The sequence below is a fragment of the Lytechinus pictus genome, chromosome 11 (genome assembly GCF_037042905.1).
Source record: "Lytechinus pictus isolate F3 Inbred chromosome 11, Lp3.0, whole genome shotgun sequence".
NCBI classification, from domain to species: Eukaryota; Metazoa; Echinodermata; class Echinoidea; order Temnopleuroida; family Toxopneustidae; genus Lytechinus; species Lytechinus pictus.
The window spans coordinates 15,591,773-15,610,403 of record NC_087255.1 but is presented as its reverse complement, the minus strand read 5'-3'; the positions used below and the strand labels follow the sequence as shown (position 1 = coordinate 15,610,403).

Here is an 18,631-nt window from a genome sequence, read left to right as displayed (position 1 = left end):
TGTAAACAAATATTGGGTAAAATTTTAACCAGCACGAGGGTAATTATGTATCCAACCAATTATGGGCAGTATGTTACCCAATGCCTATGGTCTATTTTACCCATAGACCACGTGATAAGTGGACGAGTTGGCAATAGACAAATTGACAATTTACCAAGTTTTATGGTTTCTTTTTCCGATTTACTTCAAACTTACATTAGTCTATTTTCTACATTTTGGTTTGGGAGCTGAATGAGGTTAAGGTTTCCTCAAAATGAAATGACATTCTAACATCATTTCCATTCTTTTGATGAAATGAAATTGGCTTTAATATAGTAGTCATGTAGCGAAATCGACGTGCAAAAATGTATGATATAGCTACACAAATAACTGTTAACTTAAACATTCTTGCAATTTACAATTTGCCAGATTGTCATAAAGATTCGTCTCAATATTCGTGATTATCAAAATGAATACGTCAGTCATCATCCCAATATATCACCTTAAGTCCAAACAGAGTATTTGCAGAGCAATTGTATTAGGTTGTAAAATTTGCAACATAACACGCAGTACTTTCCAACAGCCAGTTGTGAAGGGCTTGCATTCGTGCATTCGACTGTAATATGTACAATTAAATACTAATACTGTACATTAAATAGGGTAACTTTACTGTTAGCCTGTTTAATACAGGTATATGTTTGAATAGATTTGATATCATATTATATCACACCTTACCATAGGATAACTAAAAATAATTATAAGATAACAAAGAATTTAATTTAGAATAGAATCCATGTTGCAAATGGAAAACATTTCAGAGTGTCATGGACTGAAATTTTTTCACATGTCTGATCAAAGGTCTGGAAAAAATCACAGCCATATAAAAGGAGCTCATAAATATAACCTACTTAAGTGAAGTATGTGTCATTTTGTTGTGTCTATTTACATAACGCTATGCAATAAAATCGCTGAGATACTACCATGTTACAAAGATTATAACTAACAATTGTATTCATCCTCTTTGATATTTGTTTTTAATCTCGGTATTGCAGTGCCTCTTTTGTGCAGTGAAATATTAAATTATTACGTATAAAAAACACAGACCTGTCTGCAAGAGAGGGATTTTGACTCTAAATAGGTCGGGAACTTGCCCAACTTTATCAACGTAGAGAGCATTTCTGTTACAGTTTTATTCCACAGGGAAGTATATTTCATGAATAAATGAGAATGACGTAAAAAATGCCTTCTGAAAAAAATGATTTGAACAAAATGTGATTTGTATCACATAAGAAATTCAATATGAACTTTAAAGCCCCTGTCTGAGGTGCTCTGTATAACGGAAAATAACAAAATGTATTTTTTAAAGCAATCCTTATTGTTCGTTAGATGCGCGTTCCATTAACTAAACGGTACAGGAGCTTTGTAGGAGGGAATCCTGCATATTATCTGATGAATTCTTTTTTTTTAATGTTTTTAGGGGGAACAAAATTTATTTAAACCATATAGCAAGTTTATTTTGGATCTGTTGGCGATGTTTTTCTTTCTACAGTTACTTCATTAACTGGGGACCAAGTGTAGTTCATTACCAACAAGAATACCAAGCTTCCATTATGGCTACGGGGGAGGGGAAGGTAGTGGTTGCTTTAACATTTCACAATCTTCAAGCAAAGAACATCAGAAAACTGAATACATTTGACTTAATTCTGAATGATTTTATGATTTCGAAAGCAGTTTTATTTTGAAATAATTCTAAACTATTTTTGCATTCAGACTATTTATTAAGTATGAAATATAGGTGAAATGACATGTAGGTATTCATGGTACTATGAAGGAGAAGCTGGGTAGAAAACACCCATAAATTTATACGAAAAAATATATAATCAATAAATTAAGGTATAATTTACATTTTAAAAAGATATGAGCTCAAAAATGTTTGTCGATTTAGTTCAGAGAACTCTATTTGACCCAAGAAGGTTCAATGAACTAGGTTGGTTTGAAGTATATCGAATACAAGGAATAGTTCTGCAGGCACTAAAGATTGCCTCTTAAGATCCGCCATCTTAATCCGTGGTGATTATTCACGCGCGCGTTCAACGTAAAGGAATCACATATTGCATGAATTATTCATTATGGTAAGATATTTTGCGCCCTTGTTATGGTCATTGTTTGATTCCTTAAGAATTAATATTCCTATGTATAATTCTCTTATTTCCATTTCACGAACTGTCATTAATTCAAAATGGTATTAAAAGTTAATGCATGACGTAAGGTTGGAGAAATACTTGAAGTTGAGTATAACTCTTTCTTTCGTATAAAAAACTATCTGTCAACCACACACATAAAATATGTATAAAGATGAAACAGCACGGACAATGAGACCAAATCTCCCTCTCTCCCCCTCTTGTTTTTCTTTCTCTCCCTCTCTCTTCCTATCGTCTCATTTTCTCCTTTCTCTATATCACACACACACATCCTCACATACACTCTCTCTATATCAATCCCCTTCACGCTGTTCACTCTCTCTTCGACTTTTCTGTTTCTCCCTAATTCCCCACAAGGCTCTTTCTGTTTTATTTCATCATGAGGTTTAGTTCTTTTTATGCTTTTTTGTTGTCAGGTTTCTGTATAGTATACCACCAAACAGGTAACCACGTCACTTATCAATAAGGCGCATATCGCCAAATATGCACAATAAGACAATTAAATGTATACACTTAAGCGTTCCACATTTTAGGGAGAGTCTGGCAAGAAGAAAAGGAAGCCAATTTTATAACCCTCTTATCATGCTCGTAAAACTTAAAGGACAAGTCCACCCCAACAAAAAGTTGATTTGAATAAAAGGAGAAAAATCCAACAAGCATAATGGTGAAAATTTCATCAAAATCGGATGTAAAATAAGAAAGTTATGACATTTTTAAGTTTCGCTTAATTTCACAAAACAGTTCTATGCACATCCCGGTCGGTATGCAAATGAGAAACTGATGACATCACTCACTATTTCTTTTGTATTTTATTATAGAAAATATGAAATATTCTAATTTTCTCCCCATTGTCCTGTGAAACAAAGTTTTATTTCTCCCTGAACATGTGGAATTACCATTGTTGAACATTTTATGGGTCAATCAAGTTTGTCCTTATTGTCAAATCTGTAAAAATTGAAATAATGTATAATTCAAACAATAAAAACAAAAAAAATAGTGAGGGACATCATCGATTCTCTCATTACCATGTGACTAAATTGTGCATATAACTATTTTGTGAAAAATAAGTGAAACTTTAAAATGTTATTTCTGTATTGATTAAAGTCAACATTTTTCTGAGGTGGACTTGACCTTTAACTTGGGCTCAACTCTATCAGATCGTTTCAATCGATAAGAACTACTGCAAAAACCGATACAACTGCATAAATCATTAAAAAAACTAAAAAAAATAGTGGGAAGAAAACTTACATTTGTGGCGTCGTCATATTGTACGTTTTCTCGCCCGTACTCGTAAAGTACACACCATTCTTTCCCGCCATGGGAGACTCCATCCAATCCCCGCAGTATAATTTCAATAGCCTCTACTTTACTTGCAGCTACAAAGACGAATGGGTTTAATAGAACAATACACAAAGAGAAATCAAATGTCAGATGACGGTAGTCAACGGAGCAATCATTGATTTGACAATGGAGCTGAATGTTTCAACCACAACTACACGCGGTCATATAAACAATCGCTTGAGTTTATGCAGTATACAGATAAGAAAATTAAAAGAAACGAGGTATTCAGAAGATTTTTCTTTTATTCAAAGCCTCATTTTCTTGATGTAATTAATCATTCGTTGACACAAATGAACATTACCAAAAGACGAATCCATTCAATGCAATTACTGCGCAGACGCTTCATAAAACGTAGAGAATATTTTGTTAAAAGCCCTCTAATGACAAAACAGCCTTTGTCGAAAATTGGTGAATCAAAACAACGGCGTCGTCCTGGACTCTAAGAAACGACATATTTGCCAATTTTCGTCCGGTCCAAATCTTCGGATGATCTGCTGTCCCAGTCCAACAACTTTCGACAAAAACCAATCAGCTACTGTGAGTTGACTTGCATTTTCAAATGATTTGGTGCGTTGTAGAAAACGTCTAGGTAATGATCGCGAAAACTCTCTAGATACTCCTCAAATTCGTTAATTTATCATTGTATGTATTTATACTCCCCTTTCACTCCCTCTCTTTCTTCTCTCATTGCGCTTGAGCACTCTGCGGAGTAGATTTGGCACATTATGATTTTCACCTATTATTATCAATTTCAGTTATTTTTCATGATGTTTGAAACAACTAGATGATAAAACAACTAGATACAAAGCGAACACATGATTACTACATGCGTTTCATTGTTATTTTCTCCAGGGCTTCCTACTGACCACCTTGATGACCTTAGTGTAGAACCAAACTTCTAATCAATTTCCCCGCTTTTTGCATGTTGCAATTTATTTTAATTCCTGGTTTGACTTCCTACACCACATGTACAGCCACATTTGTCTCCTTAACATATGGAGATAATTTTAAAGGAATTGCATTTTAAGAACTGATAATTTTTGCTTTGGAGCTGAGCTGCTGGTTGTATGAAAAGTAGTATTACTCATATATATATATATGTATATATATAATTTTGTCTGCTATTTGTTTTAATAATAAAAAAAGAAATTTATCAGGTATTAATATATTTCAATGAGATTATTAGATTGTATATATGCATATGTTATTAATTATGTCATTTGCTTATTGTTATGTTATGCTAAGAAAAAAATATTACACTTGTATATACTTTTGTTATTGGAATGTGGAAATAAATAAATCAAGATCAAATTTACATTTACAGTGGATACAATTTCTCAGATAAGAGTATTTACCCTATCGTTAGTAGTGAGGGAATTTTGGAAGTTCATAAAGATTATAGTTCTGATACGAAATTACAATAGAATTATGCCAGCGAGGTGAGCTATTTACTCACACATTTTTATTTATTTAATTTATTTCCTTTTTTATCTTTTATTAAGAAAATATTTTGTATGAAAAATATATTTCATATGAAAATGTATAAAATTATTATTATTAAACTATTCTCAATTGGCGGCTTCTAGATATGTGTCATATGTTTAGTCTAACTTGGTAAGCACACCAGCTTTCAAATTTACTTACAAGTATAGTCAAGTTCGAAGGTGATGTTTATCGCAATGTATGATAATCCATTGTTGGCATTGCAGCTGGCCGGACAACGATCTGACTTCTGGCCTCGCTCCTCTCGTAGGGACCGATTACACTGAGTGAGGTAGTATTCGACCTTCAGGTCATGGACGTTCCCCGGTATCTCATCATTTTTCTTGGCCCAAAGATTGTGAGTACAACCCTCGGAGTCACCTACAACAAGGGTGAAAATCATTGATTGTATCGAAAATAGTCCAGTGTATAATCAAACTAGATACATTATATTTGTCAAAATATAGCAATCGTATATTGGTGTGGGAAAGTCAGGGAATTCAAATGCACTGAGGCCGATGATCTCAACATCTCAACAGCTAGTTTTTCGTTCATGCTTTGGGTTTGTCTCAAATATTTTGTTTCTTCAAGATGTGTGAGTTGGTATTTGGGTGTGTGTGCGTGGGTGTGAGTTGGTGTTTGGGTGTGTATGCGTAGGTGTGAGTGTTATGTGCGGGCGTGCGTTGGAGCGTGTGTGAGTAGATGATTGAAAAGGGAGAGCTGATGTAGGCACAATAAGTGTAGGGATGGAGAGTGAAAGATGATGTAGGGGGTGTCGGGTAACGATGTTTGATTTTATGAGTACTATTTATAATGGTACACGACAATTGCTCCGGCGACAATTGCTTTGGGCGTCATTTCGTCTAAGATGTAGTGTTTGGGTAGGGGTACACCCGCTATAGCCATAAGGACTACATGACTAGTGGTCCTTATGAACAGCAGGCATATCCCTTAGGGTAAGGGCTGCGATAGGGTTTTAAGTCAGGGCTAGGTGTAGGATGGGGTTGAAGTTGATCACTCCGTTAATATGTGGAATTTGCTGCGGAGCAATTACCATTTATAATACCAGTGCGTGGTAGTCTGACAATTAAAAACTTACGTTTAACCTATGGTCTACACTAAAATTTTAAACCACACTTCTATGGAAATTCTGGCTACATAATATTTCTTCCATATTCGGGCCAAGTATAATGTACCAATTAATTCGTTGAAATGCATACTTATTTTTAATTTTCGTGTTCTTCCCATTTCACGACTCAATCAATATTTGATGACTTTTTGCAGCAGGATAAGAATAATTTTTTTATTATTGAAGAAGTGTTGTCTAAGTTAACCCAGGTTTAATTAAACCTCTTTATCAGAATACCACCTGATTAAATGACCAGTCAAACCGTATGTATTTTATATTTTCCAGGGGGAAAATTCTAATGTACTGGGAACTAGTGACGAAGACGATTTAGTCTAAGAAAATACTTAGCCTTTACACAATGTTAGACACATCATAGGGATTTAAGGTTATAAAGCATATTTTTACTCTGAAATTTGCTTCATTTTTTACTAAATTTATTTGACGAAACTTTATTTGAGGTTTGGGATGGATTTGCATTAAATTGACTCGAATCAATAAAGACAAATCTACAAAAAATAATAAAAACACATAACCATGAGAATTTCACCAAAATAGGATTTCTATTCAATAACAGATGACGTCGCTCATTCAATGGTAAGGATTAATATTCTAATAATCATTTTCAAGCGAGTAGTGATAAAATTGAATACCAGAGTACAGACCTATCCAAATTGACTTTTTATTTTAATCAAGTGTTTTACTAATTTCATAATCAGCATAATAACAAATAAACACAATGAATAGCATTAAATACAATACTACAAAACAAACATATCAATAACATTATGATAGTAAATATAATAGTAATGGTGCCTATAATAATAATGAAACTGTGGTGAAGAGTTTTAAAACTTGACATTCATACAATTTACAGTAATGAACATTTATAAACGATACAAAAATTCAACTTTTCTGAAAATGGATACGGAGTTTTTCTTTCTTTTTAGCTAGATAATGCTCAGTTTTCTTTTGTTTCACCATGTATGTCTATAAAGCATTGAAGGTAAAAAATTACAGCGGTAGATGAAATATCATATCGTCTAGGCCTTTAAAGAATGACATTCATTTTAGTTACTCACGTCTTCTGAAATCCTTCAGGGTACAGGTCACATTCTCCTGAGGGTTAATATTTCAAAAGAAAATACAAAATAGGACAAATTATATATAACAGAGCAAAATATAAAAAAAAACACCCATAACGCACATACATGCACTCACCCGCACCCACATATACATTATTGTATGATAAATATACAGTGCGTCCCACAAAAAAGGAAACCCGTTTTCAGAGATAGATTTCACAATTATTAAATACGTTTTTTACTATAAATTTGATAATCATGCCAAGAGTGGAATCTCATCTCTAATTTGAAACCAACAGGTTAGCAAGTCGTTGATGCATGGCAGATTACAAACAATTAATACTGAGGCATAACAGAAACGATTCGCGCAGAAACTTACGTGTGAATCTGCATTTCAGGGATCAGTGAGAGAAGCTTATTAAATAATACAAAATAAATGCTAATGAGCCAATCGTCGAATGAGCCCCGGGGGGCGAAATTATTTTTCCCACCGAGTTCTGGACCGACATATGAATATTCATGACTTGCGTCTTCGGATTGAGAGTACGCATGCGCGTGGACTTGGCCTCGACCAGTGCCGATCGTAAGCATTCACGTTGCTCAGAATGAATTAGCATCGTCAAATTACCGGTACCCTTACATAGTTACATAGGTCTTATAGGCTTAGATCTCTCTCTCTCTCTCTCTCTCTCTCTATATATATATACATGTATATATATCCAATTCTTAAACACTTAATAAACTAGCTGCCATTAATGGCAAGACATGTGCTACTTAGGCTAGCGCATTAACTTTATCTCAAATCTGGACCTGTCTAATTAATGCCTAGTACTAACCAGTGTTGTAGTGCCTTGATGCTCGGCCTTGGCCTTAAGGCGCCTTAATGCCTAGCTACTTATTCAAAGCCTTGGCCTTGAGAGGGCCTTGGCTTTGAGGATTTTGAGCCTTGACATTTTAAGGCATTTTCAAGGCATTTTGTATTTTGTACTTTCATTTGTTTTAAATAAGTAATTATAAATGTTTCAATTGTTTGTTTTTTTATATATATTTAATAACACTAATGGTCAATACTACCAATCACCATTAACAGTAGCAGCAGCAGTAGTAAGTGTACCAGCAGTGTCATCAATTGTAATTGTCACCATTATCAAGAAATTCAAACAAAGAATACATCAGTTATGAAAAATAGCATTATGTATTGGTAATGTGTTGTAATCATATGATGATAATGACAGTAAATAATAATGGTCATGATCAAGATAATAGTGCTTTGATGACAATAATAATTTTTACATCTGACTGCAATTTTGACAACAATTTTCATACTTTAAACATAGCTAACTCTAAAGAACGATAACAAGGTTGATTTCTATTCCATTAGGATTTTCCTTGTATTATTTTCTTTGGCCAACAAGAATGTTTTAAGTCTTAATGATATTCTGAAAAGATTTGGTAAACTTGAACACAGTCTCCAATTTTGTCATATCCAAATGGGTTATGTCAATGGCATGATGAGCCAGCAACTTTGAGGGGCCAAGCATGGCATATATAGAGCAAAATTTCTGTCAAAAAAAAGAAGAAAGCGATTGAAGCGAGCGAGTGAACAAAATTTGTCCCCCTCTTTCTATAAGAAAAGCTAATTTTGCAATAGATTGTTTAAAAAATAATATTACATTTACTCCATCTTTCCCTTTCCCCCCTTGTCTAAGTTTATTCTTGGTGGTGGGACTTCTTCTTCTCTCTTCTAAATTTTATATTTGTTTTGGGTCAGATTGACAAAACAAAGGGGAAAAAATTTTTACTTCTTTTTAATCATATATCGTTCAACATTGAATCTCATTTCTCTACAGTTTCAAGGAAATAAACAACGTATTTGTTTTTGTGTCAATATAGTTTCAAGAAATAATAATTAACAAAAAATAATTTAATAATTACTAATTATTAATATTATCAATAAGTATTAATAATTAATGATTAATTAACTGTTTAATAAAAGTGGTTGTAAGCAGAAAAAAATATGAAAACAGATTTTGAATCGTGCTTGCATCAATTATTGTTTAGTACAGTACTGCTAATGGTTACAAAAATGTATAGAATGTTGCTTTATGGTTGAAATATCACAAATATTTGGCTCGCTTCCTGCACTCGCATCAATTATTGTACTCGTTCTCTTCCCGTTCACAAAAAAATGCTTAGAATGTCCAGTTTTCAGGTTTGAATATCACATATTTTTGAGCTCGCGCTTTGCGCTCGCATTATTTTTTATTGGTGAGTTATGTATCTTATTTAAAATGCAGTAATTAACTGCTTAATTAACTGCTTCCTTTACTGGTCAGTATATAAAAAGAATTAGCGAGCGCAAAGTTATTTTTTAGTTAGATACACATCTTTTTCATGATTACAAAACCAGCTCAGAATAAAATAATTTCCATGTCTTATTACACGACGTGTCAAGAAGTTTGATCTGCTGATTCGCGCTGGCAACATCGCGCAAGGAAATTTCAATAATGATTAGCCCCATAATTGACCATAAATCAAGTTTTACAACATCAGAATTGATTTTTTTTTCAAAACCGCTTGCTCGCTATGCTTTCTCGCTGAGAAGTAAAACCTAAAGCAAAATATCTATCTTATAATTAAAAATCACTTTAGAAAGCCTTTGCTCAACTTAATTTCTATAAAACACACAATTACTTCACGCAGTTCATAATCTCATTTTGAAAATACATCTGTTTGCACAAAAAAACTTATTTTGATAAATGGGTGCCTTTTTGGCGTTGACCCCCCCCCCCCCCCATAATAATTTTCTGCTGCCCCTGTCCCAGGGAGTGGAGAAAAACATACGTTGAGAATGCCAGGATCAGATGACCGTGGTAATAATAATTATTGCAATGTAAATCGCCTATAGAAAAATTATGGATTATGTGTACACAGGTAACTATATCAATATTTTAATATGTCTCTATCATGAAATTATTTTTGTTTTAAATGTACAAAGGTTAATTTTTTCTCGCTCAGTCCCCTCGCTCACATACATTTTACCATGTGTGATGTCTGCCGCCTGAGTATTGTTAGTTCATTGTTCTGTATATCGTACGTTTGAAATGCCTTGGCCTTGAGGTTTTCAGGTCTTGGCCTTTGGTATTGAAGCCTTGGCCTTGGGTATTAAAGCCTTGGCCTTGGAGGTTTGAGCCTTGACTACAATACTGAATAGCCGACTAATGCCATGGTTAACTTCGAACGGGTTAATTCCGAACTTCACGTTTAATTAGGTTTAGACAAATATTAGCTTATTTGCCATGGTTTAATATGTCTAGTCCGTATACAAAACCAGTCCTAGATCTAAATTTTTTTTATCTTAGTTCTAGTCTAGTCTCTATATCTAGACTCTGATCTACGCTGTATCAGCATGGAACCACTAGTGTACCAAGGGGGGGGGAGGGGGAAGACTGTCCCTCTGACGAGTCACAACTGATTCAGGGGACGTGTCCCTTTTGAGAAGCCAAATTAATAATTTGTAATGTAAAAATGCAATGAAAAAGACGTATGTCCCCTTTTTCCTTTTTTGAACGTGAAGCTACTTTTTTTTTTTTGCTTGTCAATTTTTTTTCAGCTAAGAAATCCATAATTTGGGGTGAAGACCCTTTTTTTTTTTTTGGGGGGGGGCTTGTCACATTTTTTCGCGGACGAAATATCCTCTAAAAAATTTGCCCCCCTTTTGGAAAATCCTAGGTACACCAGTGCGTGCATGGAACGTATTCTAACGTCAGGCACAAATTTAATAACGTCAGTGATCTTGATCCCCGTCTTCACCCAAAATTAAGGATTTCGTAGCTGAAAAAAATCTGACAATAAAAAAAAAAGATCTTCACGTTCAAAAGAGGGGACATACGTCTTTTTTCGTTGCATTTTGACATTACAAATTATTAATTTGGCTTCTCAAGGGGGGGCACGTCCCCTGGATCAGTTGTGACTCGTCAGGGGGGCAGTCTGCCCCCCCCCCCTTTGGTACACTAGTGGTTCCATGCTGATAGCGCGTAGATCAGAGTCTAGATCTAGAGACTAGACTAGAACTAAGATATTTATTTTAGATCTAGGACTGGTTCTGTATACGGACTAGACATATTAAACCATGGTAAATAAGCTAATATTGGTCCAAACCTAATCAAACGTAAAGTTCGGAATTAACAAGTTCGAAGTTAACCATGGCATTGGTCGGCTATTCATATTAGTATTAGGCATTAGACAGGTCCAGAGTTGAGGTAAAGTTAATGCGCTAGCCTAAGCTAGCCCTACCCTAGCACATGTCTTGCCATTAATGGCAGCTAGTTTGATAAGTGTTTAAGAATTGGATGTATATATTATAGATCTAAGCCTATAAGGCCTAAGTAACTATGTAAGGGTACCGGTAATTTGACGATGCTAATTCATTCTGAGCAACGTGAATGCTTACGATCGGCACTGGTCGAGGCCAAGTCCACGCGCATGCGTACTCTCAATCCGAAGACGCAAGTCATGAATATTCATATGTCGGTCCAGAACTCGGTGGGAAAAATAATTTCGCCCCCGGGGGGGGGGCACTCAGTATACAATGCATAGTGGGTATGTGCCGCGGAGGGGATCCCCATTTTTACACTCAAATTTCCGTTCCAAGGCATAGCATTTTTGTCTTATTGAGAAAAAGAACAAAGAAAGCCGCTCCAAAGCATAGCATTTTCTTCTTATCGAGAAAAAAGAAGAAAGAAATCTGCTCAAAAGCTTCGCATATTTTTCGCTACGCCGTTCCGGTCGCATTGATCTGCTACAAGGAGCTGCAATTTTGGTGAAAAGCGGCCGCAGAGCGCTGTCCGACCATCGCCTCTGCGCGAGCGCACCCGGCGGAGGCAGCGCTAGCTGCATCATGCACACATGCCCGTTCCATAGGGATGCATACGCCCTCATCACACGCTGGCGATCCGTTCCAAGGTCCCCCGTTTTCACAAACATTTGTAGTTCCGAAGCCCGTTCCGAGGACCCTCCTTTTTACAATTAGCCCGCTCCAAGGCCCCCGTTTTTTGTCTCGCCCGCGGCACACCCCTACCACTTTTTTGGTAGAGTGCCCCCCCCCCCCGGGGAATGAGCACGGTTGTCGTATCACGAACCTATCTTGTCAATTTTTTCTGCGCAACTTGATTTGGACATTTAAAGTTCAAACTCGTCTCGCTCATTAATTACTACGTGAAGTATTCGTCACATATTAGGTATCAAAATGTCGAGAAATAATTTAATTGTATCATGATGCAAGTAAAATATCATGATTAGTTTGCCCCGGTTTCCTTTTTTCTGGGACGCACTGTATAAACTGAATTGGTACATGTTTTAATTTTTTTATCCTTATACACGTGGATGCTGTGAAGAATTGGTCACACGGGACAGCAAGTGACGAAATACCCATTCAAACAAATATGAAAAGGCCATACACACATTCAAGGCTCATTGATTCTTTGTCATTTTTGGCCTCTGAAAACGCTTTTGTTCAGTCGTTGAAACGGAACAAAATCACATATTTACTTTAGTTTTCGTCTTCACGCGCACTATTGCTTTCTTTTCTTTTAGAAATTATTTTGGTATGCATCCGGTTATGTTAAAGGGGGTACTCGAGGATTATAAAATCCTAATGAATATAGTTATACTAATGAGAAAAACACTGAACAATTCATCTTAATTTGATAGAAAATGACCAAGTTGTGAAATTTAAAAATTAAGCAATATTCTCGAAAACAATATATGCATATCATCATGTATTTGCAAAAGGTGGGCTGATGATGTCATGTTCACACTCTCATTAATCTCATTTAACGAGTCATAATTATTTCATATTGTGTGCATAATGTTTAAAAGTGAAAGTTAAAAATAAAAGTTATAAGTTATAAGAAGCGGCAGTCAATCATGATTTTACATTATTAGAAGATAAAATGTAAAGAGATTTAATTTCATATGATACAATGCAAAATAATATGGCCTATGTGGGGAGAAATCATCAGATATTGATTATTGCAGATTTATAAATACAACAAAAATGAAGGTATCATTTAAAATGGCGTTTGTACTTGTCTAATTCTGATGAATCTTTAACTATTTTGTTAATCTGATTTCATTATCTCTTTCGTTTTCTCTGTCCTCTATTCTCTGTCCTCTATGTTTAAACCATCAACCTGAAATCCACTTTCCCCCCCCCCCCTTAGATTTGTCAAGATTAAAGTATTTGTCCATTCTTGGCTGTCATGAAAAACTTGTGAAATTAACTATTTTAAAAATTGAATTTAATTGAATTAATTTATATTGGTAGTGGTTAACATGCCGATCCTGGAGTTCAGGTTACCTTCGGGAGGGCTGAAATTATGTCATGGACTCCTTGTCTTCCATGTATATCTTTAAATGCTTACCTGGTTAGCTCATTACTGCATGTCTGTGATTTAAAAACTTATACTTCATCGATTTTTTTTTTGCCATTCAGTTAACGTGGAACCATATTTTATATATGATACATTCGAAACTTAGACGGAAACTTCGACATCATTAAGTTTTATGCCAAAAAGAGGCAAAGCAAACATTTTCTGCTGTGCAGTAAACACGAACAATGAGATCAAAGTGGGAACAAAGAAAAGTCGATTTCGAATCGAACACTTTGTGTACCAATTGGTTTCTCTTCATTGTTTCGAATATAATCACCATAACCTGGCTTGTATTGATTCTTATCACACGTTCGGGGAGGGGTGGGCAACAGAACACCTTCTGTTCACGAGAAAAGTTTTTTTTTTCTTTCAATAGCATTTATTTAAATATCTGTACATACTTTTTACATTAACATAAAAATATCAAATATAGTCAAATAATACATACGAAAGATGATACAAAGATTTACCAGTATATTTTTGTTCATTTCTAGCGTTCTACGCAATTCTTATTTAAATAAGAATTTGAAAGTCAATTGTCTACTTTCTTGTAATTACGTAACAAAATTGATTTATACACTGTCCAAAAAGCTATATTAATGATATCTAGTTCTTTGTGCTCGTTTTTTTATCAAAAGATCGACATCAATAATAGCGTGTTTATTAAAGACTTATTTAATCAACCAAATTATATATATGACCCAAAACTATGATTCAATTTACGTTTGATCAAAGCATGTATTAGTCCTCTTTTACGAGAAAAGTTACATGCAATATCAAATTTGATATTTTATGAGAATGATCTTATTCGTGGTTTTATTTATATAAAGGTTTGTTATTAAACCCTTCGCAAGTATGTTTACATGAAATATTACTTGAATAAACATTGTTAAGATATGATTAATCTAGTGACGATTATTGACTTGGCGATCTACGTGTACCTGCGACTTTACACGTGTCAGAATTTTAAACTAGCTTCCTCATGTTTTCTAGATATTAGTGATTTCAAAATAGATAATCATCTATTCTATTCTTGTAATTTTCAAAGTTTATGCATTTAAATATTTCGAAGGGATGGTGGACGTACTCCACGTTTTTTTTTTCTTTGTTTCTCTTATCATTTAGATTTTTATGAATTTTTATCTGTATCAGAGTCAAGTTGCAATGTTCTTCATTATCTTCATAATTGTATTCTTTTTCATTTATAATTCTATGACACTTGTCTTATTGATTGTATAATTTACTTATGAGATTCATATCGTTATTGTATATTTGATTTGAGAGAAGACAATAAAAACATGTTATAAAAGAAAAACAAAATATCCCGGTTATCTTAACTAGATCAATGATTGTATATTTCTAGTATACCTGAATTACTACCCCTGTATCTTGGCCCACATTTCAAACGTTTGTCATCAGAATGATATCACCAAAAGGGGTTTACTTTACGCACTGGCGGATCCAGGGAGGGCACAGCCTGCCCGTGCCCCCCCCCCCCCCCCTTGAGATCCATAATCAAAGATTGTAATGTTAATGTATCGCTTTTACCCAAGTGTGATTTTTTTTTTGGCTTTTAAGAATTTCAGCGGACGCGAAATGACCTCTGATTTTAGGGGAAAACCTTTTTTTTTCGCTTTTCAAATTTTCCGCGGACGAAATTTTCTCCGATCTTAGGTGAAAATCCTTTGTTGCCCCCCCCCCCCTCCCCCTCTCGTTTTCTCTCTCACCCCATTCCCCCCCCCTCTCTCTCTCTCTCTCTCTATCATTTTCTCACATCCCTTCCATATTTCACAGTAAGAATGGATTAAACAGACCGAAAGGTCAGTGGAAATGCCCCCCAAACAATGTTAAGCCAACACTACCCGTCTTCAAGTTATGATTAATAATCCTTAAGTTAATGGCTAAACGGATACTTCTTTATCATGCTGATATAGACTTATAAGCCCGTATTCTAAAGTCGGGTTTAACTTAAACTCAGGTTTAAAGTTGTGGTTTAAGTATGGGAAGCCAAAAGTATCAAATTTTTTTATTAAGTTGTATGTTTCTTATGTTTACTGTGCTCTTTCCTGATTCAACGATGGTATGAATGATTTGAGAGCCGAATGAGCTGAAGTATGATATCTCTACTGTTAGTGGTTATGTAACAATTGGCTGTCCATACTTAAACCACAACTTTAAACCTGAGTTTAAGTTAAACCCGACTTCAGAATACGGGCCATAGAGGTTATATTGGGGAGGGTCGGGGAGGAAATACAATACACGATCATGATTTTTTTTTAATGGACGCGTTATTTCTTCTTTCACTTTTACCGACATGTAAGTATATTTGGTAAAAGCTATTTGTCCACTTATGGCTTAGCTGTATTAATGGTAGAGTTGATTATCTATGTATTATTGATATAAACAAAATTTCCGATTGTCAATTAAATCTGGTAAATATTTTGACTGAATATGAAATTACATTTCCTTGCACCCTCTTATCAAAGTAAATACCTTCATAACCTAGATTAACTATAGAAAAATAAGTTTAGAAATACTGGAATAAGAAGAAAAGAATACACTGCTCAATTTGTTTAATTTATTTTTGTAATTATACAGAAACGAATGACAAAAATAACATACACTTATCATGCATAATGTACTTAAGACACATCTTACTTAAAATGACAATATAATGAAATTGAATTTTAAAAAGCTGAGTTCAAAAGTACACACACATACATTCTTATTCACATCGCTCGATCTTATTATGAAAGATTTCATTCAGCATCATCATGTTCAGAAACATTTAGAATTAATTAATACACTGTAATACGTGCACATTAGAAATAAAGTGAGGATTACTTTACCCTTAATTCTGAGTTTACACGTGTAAACGAACAGTCTGATATCGGTCCCGAATCACCCACGCAACAGGCGTTTACCGGGTCTTTTGAGTTGGAGAGTACAAAGAAGAGCAGTACAAATGTCAGATGCAGGTGCGTTGGAGCAACAAATGCTATCCATGGCCGACACCCCGGCCGCCCTCGCCTCTCCGCCGTCCGATCCAAACCCCACTCCCAGCACCTGAAATTGTCAGCTGAGAAGCACATGTCCGATTTCATTCATAATATTCTCATAAATGTTCAACCGAGTATGGAAAATGCATGAATGAAATATCACAACGCCGACTTGCTTCGACGGATGCCAATGAATGAAGTTCTGGTTCCCATGACCAGGTCGACAGAATGAATTAAGCTTGGGCTATTGTCACAAAAGACAGCATGGAAAGTCAACTCCTCAAGAAATCAAATCTGCGATACCCTCGACGATGCAAATAGAGACATTTTCTTGTATGAATAAGTTCACCCTGAAGAATTTGTCAATTGAGGAAGGTAATTAAATAACATGTGGCGTGCTCTCCAAGTTTGTTATGGTTACTCCAAAAGAAAGCGGATCATTGCCTTCGAGTAAAACTAATAAAAACTATGCACAGTCTCCGCAACGGCATCCTCCTATAATGTCAGTTTTTAGTTTACCATCAATCATGCCAATAATAAATAGCTATGTAAGTATATAGCTGATGTCATTGAATAAAGGGGAGGGTCTCCGTGAAACCTGTGTATATAGTCATCAACAGTCTTGAACATGCTTCAATACACACGGCTATATATGAAAACGTGTGCATGTACACAAAACAAATAAAGCCCAAGAAAATACAACACATGTGAATGAAGGAAAGCCCTTGGCTTTCTGAACTTTGTCCAGTATTATTATGGTGGTCTGACTTGCAGCCTTTATAGACCAATTCAAGTTTGTGCAAATGTAAAGAATAGTCATTTTTGCTTTGAATTCTTTACGAGATTTGAAATTAAGGGTACCGCTATGTGAACGATCGGAAAAAAGTCGGACGTAGTAGGGCTATGTGAATTATTTACATTATTTTTTCTATTGGTTTATACATGCAAATGCAAAGTAATTAAATGAAATGTAATGTTTTGTCCTCGATTATTTGATGTATGTGGAAATATACAAACATCAAGTTACAATCTTCGTTTATGCAATGTATATAATTTTAGACATGAATTTACAAAATTCATAAGAAAAATGGTAACACAATCGAAAAAGGGCGAAAGATTTCTCAACAATAAAATAGGAAATATCAACGAGAATCAATGAATCAAGAGAAGGATATCGAAAGTGAATGTATTTCTATATATTCATCATTTAAGATATTACCCAAATAGTTTTGCTCATGAAATCTTTACCAAAATTGTGGATGTTTATATATATATCAACATCCACAATTTGGTAAAGATTTCATGAAAAAAAGTATTTGGGTAATATATATATATATATATATATATGAATATACATACACCTATACATACACTCGTATATCTATATACATGTAGAAAGAACTCATTTACAAAAGGAGTTCGATCCATTTTTCATCAAATTTGATTTTTTTTTTTTTGTCTCAATGTATAGATGAAAGTTGAAATTCCCATTAAAAAAAGTGAATAAAAATGCCAAATAAAATCACTTTTTTTTCAAAAGGGATTAGATCGATTTCAGTTTGTTTGCAAAAGGGGCTAGATCCACAATGGTGATTTTTGGAGAAAAAATATTTGAAAAATATGAAGACAGGCAGATTTCCTTTATACCCATGTTCGGGTATCATAACAATTTAGTTTCGCATAAGAATATTGCAATATGGAAGAATACAAAAGCTTGATTTTCTCGGAATTGTCTAAAGTGGATCTAACCCCTTTTCCATCAAACTCTTCACACACACATATATGTATATATATATATATATATGTATATATATATATATATATATATATATATATATATATATATATATATATATATATATAAGCAATAAACATTAATTGGGCAGGATCTCACGTTCAATGTGCGAAATTACAGAGAGTTGTGATCCTGCATGGTCGGCTGGTCTAGCTCATAAAAAATGATTAATTATGTATCAAAACTCCA

General features: G+C 34.5%; 1 protein-coding gene across 1 annotated transcript in view; it reads right to left on the bottom strand.

Annotated features, from left to right (window-relative positions):
- Nucleotides 1–17,227, bottom strand: part of LOC129271842 (uncharacterized) — a 41,308-nt gene extending 24,081 nt beyond the window's left edge. The window contains exons 1-4 of the mRNA XM_064106858.1: nt 16,498–17,227; nt 7,212–7,248; nt 5,166–5,384; nt 3,429–3,556 (exon numbers count right to left, since the gene is read on the bottom strand). Of these exons, the coding sequence (XP_063962928.1) occupies nt 3,429–3,556; nt 5,166–5,384; nt 7,212–7,248; nt 16,498–16,752 (639 nt within the window). The 5' untranslated portion in view covers nt 16,753–17,227. The remainder of the gene's footprint in view (nt 1–3,428; nt 3,557–5,165; nt 5,385–7,211; nt 7,249–16,497) is intronic.
- Nucleotides 17,228–18,631: the final 1,404 nt, after the last annotated feature.